The following is an 11,556-nucleotide window of genomic DNA, read 5'->3' on the forward strand; positions in this document are numbered from 1 at the left end:
GGGGGGTTGCATGATTGTGTGAATAGAGGAATATATTATTTTGTTTAAAAGAGTTCCAACACTGTCTGCTTTTTATGTTTTATTTATATTCCTGCAAAACCAATGTGGGATATAGAATATGGAATATACAATATATAATATAATATACAATATATAATATAAAATAAAAATGGATGGTACTATGAAATAAAGTATTGAATGTCTTAATGAATTTATGGAATATGTCTTATTGAATAGATGAAATATTGAGTGTTCAATATAAAGGATTAAATATATAAAATATATAAAATATATAAATATATATATATATATATAAATATATATATATATAACAAAAATAAGCTAAGAGAAATAGCTCCGAATGCCCAGTGACATGTATTTGATCAACATAGACAAATACAGGAATATCAAATACATCATAAATTCTCGATTTATTAGAATTATTTCTGCCCCTAAAGGAATCGTCATAATTAAAGAAAATCAAGTAAGACCAGCTCCATATCCGAAAGGGAGAGAATTGCATAAATGCTGTTAATGAAAAGGGCAGGTTTATTGTCCGGAGATAAGAGACTGTCGTGGACATGATTCTGGTTCGATGTGTCTCGTTCAGTGTTGATGAGAGACAATGAGATGAGGACAAGAAAGATGGGGAAACAAATGGCAAATTGTTGTCGATGTTAAAACCCAAAAAGATAAAAATTCGGAGAATAGACAGGATAAAATTTAAAATGTGTCCACTGTGAAGAAATCTCTTATCTGCTTTCTTTCCTAGCAGGGAAATATTTCCCCATGGCCAGAAAGGTTTTTCACAGAAGATTGGAAATGGACTACATCGCTAGTATGACGACGGTGCTCATTTACAACCATCAAGTGATGTCTAGACAAAGGTGCACACAGACACAAGTATAGATAAACACACACACATACACATGACAGGCTTCTTTCACTTTCCATCTACCATATCCACTCACAATGCTTTGGTTGTCTTAGGGTCTTAGTAGGGAATACTTGCACACGGTGCCGCGAATTGAGTTACAGACCATATGGTCGGGAAGCAAGCTTTCTTAATTCCAGTCATCTCTCTCTCTCTCTCATTATATATATATATATATATATATGTATATATATATATATAGTGTAAAATGTATGTATAAACAAACTAATATATGATAAAACATTACTATATACTCACTGAATCACGTTAAAATAATCGTCGACATTTGATCCTGTATCAGTTTGCCAATTTCTTTTAAAACCCATTAGCATGGTGTTGGGTTTCAGTTTTCCTAAACCGTTTATCTAAAAACAAGAACAGCAGCATTAATAAATTTCTAGTATTGCTAAGTGGCCAGATATTGGCGCCCGAGAGAGCGAGAGGTAGGGATGGTTGATTAGATGGGTTTTAGTACATTTCTGGTGCTTTCCTTATTGACCCTCGAAGGGTTGGTTGAAAGGCAAAGTGAACCAAGGTCTATTTTCCTCCATAGCAACTGTTCAAGGTTCACTTCTTTAAGGTTCAGTTCTCATACACAGAATCATGCATTCCTTTCCATCACTGATATCTATGGAGCCAGCCTAATTGAAAATAGCAGTCAACTGTCCATCTACTCGAACTCATCTTAAATAAAGAAGGTGCATATACAATCCAGTGTTTGGTGTTCGAAAAGAGTACAGTCACAGTTGTAACATCTTTGATTTAAGGTGCTCTCATGAGGATTAGCCTGAGCCGAAACAACAAATACACCATGACTTAATGGCCTTCAGATTAGCTAATGACACTGGTTGAAAAAAACGAATGTATCTTTTATGATTGAAATAGAACAGTGGAGTAGCTTGAGTGTGTGCCGCTCGGAGCTGGCTGCCCTTGAGTTTTCACCCACCCCCAACTTGATTCCCTAGTTTATACAGATTTATACAGTAGACCCGAAAGTGCCGCGCTCATAAAAGTGTCGCTTGTTGCAGACCGTAATTTCTGCCTCATTCAGCTGCTTTTGGAACAAAAGTATTTTTCTTGAGAACTAGACAGCTGAAGAAAAAATTATTTTGTCACCGACCAGATAGAATGATCAATTGCAGTGTAAAATACGTTTAAAATTTCCCCGAAACACCATACAAACGAAAGAGAAATCTTAACAATTAATTTCAGTTTTTTTTTACATCGTTTATTACAGGTACAGGACTATAAATACTTTTTACATAAAAAAAAAATCGTCATATGCACGATGAACAGCAAGACGATTTATTATCGATTGACAGATATCAGCACAGATCAGCGAACAGTTTGTTTGCTAAAGTTATAAACAAGAGCATCAGCTTTTCTTAGATTCATTGGTCCTAGGGTTCTACTGGCTGACGAGAAACAACGATGTCAAAACACCAGGCGTCCCAGAATCCCTTGTGCTAATGAATCGAGTGTTATCAATACATATTCATCATAAAGAAGTTGTTCTACGATGAAATACAACAGCAATGAACATATTCACGTTCGAACTCGGTGGAATATATCAAGAATAAATATGCAAGTTATCGGTACTTTTTATACTATAGAAAAATATTACAGAGATGTACTTGCACATCAAGTGTCTTGATCTGAGATCTTGAGCTGAAGCAAAAACAATTGCAGCGTGGAAGGAGATTATAAGCCATTTAAAAACACACTAAAACCATTAGAGTCACTTCAACATTTAGATTGAATTTGTCAAAATATTTTCGTCGCTTTAAAACCGAGACCTGTTCACTGACAAAATTCCGTACTGCATCTGATAAAAAAATAATAATGTACCTAAAAAGGTTATAATTTACCTGTAAAAGATTCTGTGCACCAACTCGAAAGTTTATTGAGCATACTCTACTATAAAAAGCTTTTATTTTCCTATTCTTGAACCAGGAATAAACAGATTCCGACCCCAGGTGTTTCTTGTGTTTTGCAACGTCTCCCTGAAAAAAAAATAATACTTTAAAATTCTAAAAAGCCGTATTTTAAATTACTCACTTTCCAGAAAATATTTGACAATTAATATGAAATGTGATTCTTTCCCGCCCCAACTCTATTTGGTATATTATATAGGCTCATGCATAGATGTGTGGTTAAGAAGTTCGTTTTACAACCACATGGCTTTGGGTTCAATCGCAGTGCGTGACATCTTGGGCAAGTGTCTTCTACCAAAATCCCAAACCCCCGGATAGACCGAAGCCTTGTGAGTGGATATGGTAAACAGAAACTGAAAACGAAGCACATCGTGTGTCCGCGTATATGTGTGTATACATGCACGCATATGTATAGGTAAGTATCTTTCTCATGACATCACATGATAATTGTAAGTACCATCACTATACAAGTGATATCGACTGTTTTCAGTTTGCCTTGAAAATATATCCAGACAAGGAGAAATATTACTTTATATGGAAACAGGTGGGAGTAGGCGACAGAAGGGGCCATGTCTGGTTGTAGAAAATCTACTTCTACAAATTCTGTCTGACCCATACAGGTTTACAAAAGTGGTCGTCTAAACGAGGCGCACGCATAAACATTGTGAAGAGGTGCGTTCTATAACCTTGTGAATCCGGGTTTAACCCTATTGCGTGACACCTCGAGAAGGCGTGACTGGCTGCAGTTTTGATCAAGCTAATCATACTCACTGCAGATCATACTTTCCCGAGTTGGCGACTGGAAGGACATCTAACCGCAGAAAATTTGCATCAATAAAGTGTGCCCGAGTTATGCAAGTATGGAAAAGTAGACATTAAAACGATGACGATGAATTCATTTATGGAGGGGATAATAGTGTGATCAAACCTGAATTTACGTGGATATGGAGAGAACTTCTTCACAAACATGTCAATCATATCAACCCCAGTACTAGTTTCAGTGTGGTACTTATTTATCAATATTTATTTGTCGGATGGCTAAGTTACCTTTTTGACTCATATGAACATAACTTGTACGTCAGTGGAATTTTTAGCAGACAGAAACTGCGGGGAAAATGTGTTGTAAATTATATTGTGTGTGCATGCACTTATCTTTATGTTTTAGTGTAAACTCATTATTATCAAGATTTTGGTCTTAAGAAAACCGAACGAAAAGGAAAATTAATAAGGGGGAGGAAAGAAAGAAAGAAAGAAAGAAAGAAACTAAGAAACGGAGGAAAGCGATGAAAAGGAGAAAGATAAGAAAAAAAATGATTACCAGGAAAATTTGTCCGCATATAAGCAAGCAGCTTCGTTTAGTGATAGATGCTGCGAAATCCACCAGATCTGGTCTGTTTTTAGGGTAGCCACACAACAATAAAATTTGAGGCCTGAAAAATAAAATTCATAACGTATCAATTTCTAAAGTTAATTTGAAAATACATCACGGACCGTACCCGGCATAGTTACGAGATGCCTTTTGGCAAGGCATAGAACCCGTTCATCCACCCTGTCAGGGATAAGGCAATGTCATGGGACTGTAGCATGGCGGACTGCAGCATAACGAAGCATTTTCTAAACTTATTTTTAAGGCTTTTAAGATAACTGATCCATTCTGAGAAATAATATATTGTGTAAACACTTCAGCGTATAATTTGTCTCTTTACAGAGCTGAAATAAAACCAATAATGAAGTACTGCTCCAATATTCGAAACACAAACATCTCATGGTATGATAGATAAATAATGCCACTTGATTAATTGGCAAGTTATCACTGACCAACTCACAGCTTGTGTCTCATCAATCTGCATTTCCTACGTTTCTACTATAGCATTTGTTTCTCATGGCTAGCTGCTTGCATTCTTCATCCATCTAATTCCATCTAACATACTTGTCATTCTTTTACTCCTCACCCACGACCTCAAAATTAAGTCACTTGACAAATCTGAAATTCCGTTTTTCATTCAAGAAAGAAAACTTTTACACTCACCGGAAGTTCTTAACGTGTTCCTCAACATGAGCCAGTTTCTGCGTCGATGCCAATGCATTCTTGTAGGCATGAGCCTGTGAAGAAGATCCCCAGTTGACTTCTATAATAATGACGACAATGAATAATAATAATAATAATAATAATAATAATAATAATAATAATAATAATAATAATCCTTTCTATCATAGGCACAAAACCTGAAGTTTTAGGGGAGGGTACTAGTCGATAAAATCGACCCCAGAGTTTCACTGGTACATAATTTATCGACTTCGAGAGGATGAAAAGCAAAGTCGACCTCGGCGGAACTTGAACTCAGAATGTAGCAACGGGCTAAATACCACTAAGCATTTCGTCCAGTATGCTAACGATTCTGCCAGCTCGCCGCCTTAATAATAACAATAATAATGAATTGAAGCAAAGGTTGATTTTCATACGCATGCATACACACAACTCACATACACTTCCACGCACGCACTTACGCTTGTACGAAGCTGATGATTCACCCCAGCCATTGCTTAGTCTTAGGTAAACCCTAATCGACCAATCCTACGATCAATGGCTTTCCAGCAGTGACCATCCCCCCTTATTCAGACATAATGTATCCAGAATTATATTATCCATTTTTAAAACACTAGAGAGTGATATGAAAGATTTATCTTTTATTTCTAACAGGACAAATACCAGACCAGCATAAATGTCCCTTTGTTTGTGTGGTGTTACATGTGGTGTTATGGGCTGTGATGTGCTATGTGGTGTTGGTGGAGAAGGATTGCAGATGAAGCAAACGGAAGTGAAGACTGCAGGGGCCGGCGGAAGTGGCCACAGGCGGATGCGTGGACAGGGAGCACGTGCAGGTAGTTCGAGCAGAAACGGCGTGCGTAGAAGTCGTGGTTTGATCTGGAGTGATCGTTTATCCTGCCACGGTCGACAAGATAAGGTCGCTGTATTTCTTTCTCCCTTTTGCTTCTTCTTGTCTTTTTCTTCCATCACACCACAGTTTGGGTGGTGGTGGTTGACCTAGGATAACATTATCCAATGTGTACTTTTATATTGAGACAATACAATGTACAAAGGAGGTTTTCAAACGCGAGAGACAAAGTAGTTTGAGGAGGAAGGAAAAATAAAGCTGTCCCAGATCTGACTCTACGTATAACACGCTGCAGACAGTCAAATGGATGAAAAAGGTGAATGACAGCAACCGTCTCAATCAGAGGTCACTAGTTTGATTGAAACAAAGGGGTTATCTTTCTCGATAACGTATAACACTATAATGTGTTTCCATAGATCGGGATAGATTCCGGTTGAGTAAGAAAGAAAGAATTTGGTCCTGCTAGGTGTTAGATTCAAGGAACATTGTTTGCGATAATGAAGAGACAACGTTATGTCTAGTTTCTTTGTTATATCTGGTTAATTGGTGTTATTTTTGTTTTGTCCATATCAATCCTGATCGAGAGGACTTATGATTGAAGTCGTTCTAAGCATGGCGACCTGTTTATTTTCATATCAGGATAACAGTAGGATCGATGAAACCGTTTTTTTTTTTTTTATAACGGTAAAACGTGATTTGAGATACATTTGGTTGCTATTTCTAGAACTCCTTTTATTGACTTGTCTTTTGCTTGTTTCAGTCACTGCACTGCGGCCTTGCAGGGATACCACCTTAAAGGGTTCAATTGAATGAATACTAATTTTTTTGAAGTCTAGAACTTATTCCATCGGTTTCTTTGCCCGAACCGCCAAGTTACGGACACACACACACACAAACACACACACAATGATGAACTTCCATAGAGCTTCCATCCACCAAAAACATTCATAAGGCAGTCGTCGACTCGAGGATATTGTAGAAAAAGCCCACAATATCGTAAGAGAATAACGTTGAAGAATTGTTTAATATGGCATCTTTGTATTGAGAGTGGACTAGCAGGTGGAATGAATAAGAGATTTAGGAAACGTTTTGATATGCCAAAAAAGAAAATGAAGTTAGGAAAAAAAAATATCTTTACCTGGTTTTTTCACGCGGATATAAATGAAAAGTCCGGCAGAAAGAACGAATGTGCTTAATGCTGCCCACCACTGAATTAAAAACATAATAAAGACACAGAGAAGCGCGCCTAGTAAACTGAGCCATTTGTTGAAATACTTGAAGGCTGGACGGAAACCTGTGAATTATAAAATGTTATGAATTTAATATCTCATTACGATTATATCTTCCCTCACACAAAAATATATGAATATATTAAAATATTTCTTTCGAATTTTGGCTCTCAAGGTCAGCAATTTTCAAGGAAGAAGGTAAATTGATTACACTGGACCCAATACTTGACAAGTTCTTACTTCAGTTCTATATTTAAGAGATGAGGAATTATGTGCATTATTTACATTCAACAGATATTTGTCCTCATCTTGCTTGTTGTTAACACAACGTTTCGGCTGATATACCCTACAGCCTTCTTCAGGTGTCTTGGGGAAATTTCGAACCTGGGTTCTCATTCCTAAGGTATTTTTCAATGTTGTTGTTGTTATTATTGTTCAGGTTACTGCTTGGAATCGAACTAGGAATCTTGGGGTTAGTAGCCCGCGCTCTTAATCACTACGCCATATGCCCGTGGTCCATTAGGGAGTGAATTTTAGGGCTTATAAATCTAATATTTTTCTATCCTTCCTTAATACCGGTTCCCATATGCTGCTCATATCTGCACTTGGTCTGCTTAGAAGGTTGTTGTGTCCTAGCATATGTGCTGCTGCTTTTAATTTTCGTATTTTCCAGTAGTATTCTCTGTCTATTATTTTAACTTCATACCACAGGGGGAGGTGGTCTCCATTTTTCCATACAAGATCAGCTATACCCGATTTATCAATATCTCTTTGTGTCACAGCTTTGCGATGTTCGATTACCCTTATTTTGAGGGGGCGACATGTTTCGCCTTTGTATAACCTACCACAGCTGCATGGGATGGAGTACACGCAATACTTGGTCATATTCTCTTCTATTGGTGGTTTTACCCGAAGGAGATATTTGCGAAATGTTGTATTACTCTTAAAATAAGTGCTTATTTATTTTATCGACCTGAAAGGTTCAAAGGCAATTGAAATCAGAACGTAAAGCCTTATGAACATATTGAAATATTAGAACATTAAAATATTAGGATGGAAGTTTGGTACAGTTTTGGGAGATGAAGTAAGTCGATTAAAGCGACCCCAGTGCTCAACTGGTAGTTAATTTATCGACCCCGAAAGGATGAAAGCAAAGTTGATTCCGGCGGCATTTGAATTCAGAACGTAAAGTCGGAAGAAATGCCGTTAAGGCTCGCCGCCTTGATATAATGTAAATATTAAAAATGTTAAAGAGGTGATTTTTAAATTCTCAATCGCAGAATAATGCTAATAATATAGCCTGAACAGGATAAACTACCCCTATTTTGCAGAGAAAAGTGTAGGTGGCTAGCTCTAGGGTAGTTTATCCTGTTCAGGCTATATTATTAGCATTATTCTGCGATTGAGAATTTAAAAATCACTTCTTTAACTTTCTAAAAGACATCTCAACGCTTCTAAAAAGCAAACTTCGTTTGTTTATTTACGTTTGTCGTAATTTGAATTTAACATATTAAAAATATTTTGAATGTCGGGACATTATACATTAAAATATTAGAACAAAGTATTAGAGCATAATAAAATATATTAGAACATTTGAATATGATTTGTACTTTTTAATAGCATAGTTACGAAAAAACAAAGAGATTGGCCCATCAAAGCAAATTCAAAATGCTTCTACAAACGATAAACATAAGAAAAATAGCAAGAGCGTAAATATTTCACACCTTCAGACAGACTTTTCGAAAGAAAAGAAGATAAGGTATTTAACAGTTAAATGACTTTTATGGATATCGAAGTAAACTACCTTTCAACAATGTATTTACCTAAATATGATATATAGATACTATTTAGTAGTGCACATAATGCATTTTTATTCGCTACACCAGAGAATGCTTTATTCCCTGTTTCTTATATATCGGTGATGACAAATCTAAGCATGTGGTTGGTAGTGAGTACTTACCATTGATGAAGCGTAGAACGCTAAAATGTATCTGGCGATCTTAGTAGTCACTGCCTGGACGATATTCGTCTCTCTCCGATATACATTGTCTTTTTAAACACAATACGTTCATAAGAGATGTTATCTATGGATGAATACAGCAGTAAATTGCCTTTCAACGATGTATTTACATTAAGTACGATACATAGGTGGCTATATTTCTCGATGCTTTTACATTTATATTCTAACAAAGGAAAAAATTTGAAAGTGATTTTGATGCTTTGCTCGGCAATAACAACAAAAAGAACAGATTCATTTGGGAGAAAAGGAAAGAAAACAGTTTTGTCCATATTACTTTGAACAATGAATTTTTAAATGGGAACAGGACTTAAGTTTCTTTGAGACAAAATGCTACAGCTAATACCGATCCCCATTTGTATACGCGGTGCCCCACCATGGCCACACCCTCAAGCTGAAACTAGAAAAAGTTGGAAGCAAAGACTATATAAATGTATTAAACGATTAAATATCATATCTTTTACTTGTTTCAGTTATATTGGAGCGCAGCTCTTCTGGGGCTCCACTTTATATTGAAGCTTGTCACTTATCGATATCTTTTGACGAACCCTTAGGTTATTAAAATTAAACAAACCAACACCAGATGTCAAGCCCTGTGCTGGGGACTGAACCCGAAACCATGTGGTTGCAAAGCGGGCTTCTTAACTACACAGCCATTTATGTGTCTGTAGCCACGCCTGCACCGATATGGATTTATTTTTCAATGTAACATTAAACTGCTCTTTTAAGTAGCTTTATGTTGCTCTACTGTTTTCTTTATTCCATCCTTTTACTAGTTTTAATCACTGGACTGCATCCATGATGGAACCATTTTTCCGTTGATTATATTTCCTTAAGATATCAATCTGCATTTAAAAAACAATTGAAGGAATGTTATATTCTATTACAAATGCTTGGTAGAACGCTTTCATCAGTGTTTAATACAAGCCGACGAAAGAACCTTTATGTGGTCGCTCGTCCTACTAAATATAACAAGGACTCCCTAAAATTGCACCATACCGTCTTTAAAAAAAAACGGAACATATTGGTTAATATGGTCCTTGGGAAATTATCACAAAGAAAAGCGAGACGATCAAAGCCGTTAATCATAGTTCTACTCCATCAAGGCAGACTAGGGTCGAAACTGCAACATCAAAATGATCGTATAGGAAAATACTTACCGAGCATGTTGGAAATGCTGGCATCAAAGCAGGCAAAGTTAATGAGAGCGTAAGCAATAAGGAAAAAGTTGGATATAATTGGTGCTATAGCGTTTAGCGAACCTGAAATATAAAGATGAAACAACAGAATAAACTAAATGCGCTTAGATCAATTTACGAAGACGATTTCACGTTAATTGAAATGTGATTATATTTTAAGAACACAGCTGCTTGATATTATACATGATCTTTAAGTCTTTGATAATATCAACCAATGTCGATTTGGTTAACCCGCTCGGAACTGTTTCACGGGACACATTCATTCAGATACTTTCGATTCGTCATCATCGTTTAACGTTCGTTTTCTGTGCTGGCATGGACTGGATGGTTCGACAGGACTCGTCAAGCCGCTGAACTGAATCAATATCTCAGTGTCAGATTTGGAATGGCTTCTACAGCGGGATGTCCTTCCTAAGGCCAACCGTTTTACAGCGGGTACTGCGTGTCTTTTTCGTGACACCGGTACTAGTGAAGTGCAAGGCAAAATAAAGGAAAGGAAAAAACCCTTTTCCTCAACTAAATGGGAGTTATGTGAGAGACAAGAAGATGACTTTATTCCAAGTGTTGAAGGCTAAAGATTAACAGAAGGACAAGCACAGATGCCTTGATATAAAAGTGCGTGCATACATACATACAGACAGACAGACAGACAGACAGACTGACAGAGCGTATGTGTGTATGTGTCATTCTCTACAAAGCAACAAGCAACCGATAACAAAATAGGCCCATTGCAACTACTTAGCATGTTTGGAGTTACAAAATTAAAATAAAATAAAATAATCTAATGAAAAGCTACCTTTAGAAAAAAAAATAAGAATCAACGGGAGATTTAAAAGATACAAGATATTTATCTGGAAAACAAGATGGAAGAGAGCTCTACAAGATAGAAATCTAGGAAAAAGCCAAAAAACAAAATACTAGGATAGAAACTCTCCTTACAAAAAGAGTCGACAACAATGTAAGGTTGAGAATTGGCAGAAAAACGTTTCAATCGGTTTATAACTTTACGATTGCGTTTTCCCTGCCCAATTTCGGGAAAACTCACTCAATCCTTCTTCTACGGTACGTCATCCTTTCACAGTTCTCTCCTTGAGCATGTTTTCCTGCAGCCCAATCATTCAAGAGGAACATTAACCACGTTGACCGCCAACAATATCGAAGGGAGTGAGAAAGGCATGGGTGGGGGCACCTACACACGTACATATATGGTGTAATATATAAGCATTATATATAATATACACACCATATAAACATTACATGGGTTTCACTTGTTTTCGTGATTAGACTGCGGCCATGCTGGAGCACCACCTTGAAGGGTTTAATTGAACATATCGACCCCAGCTGTC

The 11,556-nt window shown here is 36.8% G+C and overlaps 1 protein-coding gene across 4 annotated transcripts in view; it reads right to left on the reverse strand.

Moving 5' to 3' along the window:
- Nucleotides 1–11,556, reverse strand: part of LOC106876733 (solute carrier family 12 member 3) — a 122,348-nt gene that overhangs the window by 10,508 nt on the left and 100,284 nt on the right. For all 4 annotated transcript variants that reach the window (XM_052966113.1, XM_052966114.1, XM_014925414.2 and 1 more), the window contains 6 exons: nt 10,172–10,273; nt 6,904–7,059; nt 4,898–4,997; nt 4,187–4,298; nt 2,803–2,937; nt 1,193–1,299 (listed from right to left, as the gene is read on the reverse strand). In XM_052966113.1, coding sequence (XP_052822073.1) covers nt 1,193–1,299; nt 2,803–2,937; nt 4,187–4,298; nt 4,898–4,997; nt 6,904–7,059; nt 10,172–10,273 — 712 coding nt within the window. The remainder of the gene's footprint in view (nt 1–1,192; nt 1,300–2,802; nt 2,938–4,186; nt 4,299–4,897; nt 4,998–6,903; nt 7,060–10,171; nt 10,274–11,556) is intronic.

The sequence above is a fragment of the Octopus bimaculoides genome, chromosome 3 (genome assembly GCF_001194135.2).
Source record: "Octopus bimaculoides isolate UCB-OBI-ISO-001 chromosome 3, ASM119413v2, whole genome shotgun sequence".
NCBI classification, from domain to species: domain Eukaryota; kingdom Metazoa; phylum Mollusca; class Cephalopoda; order Octopoda; family Octopodidae; genus Octopus; species Octopus bimaculoides.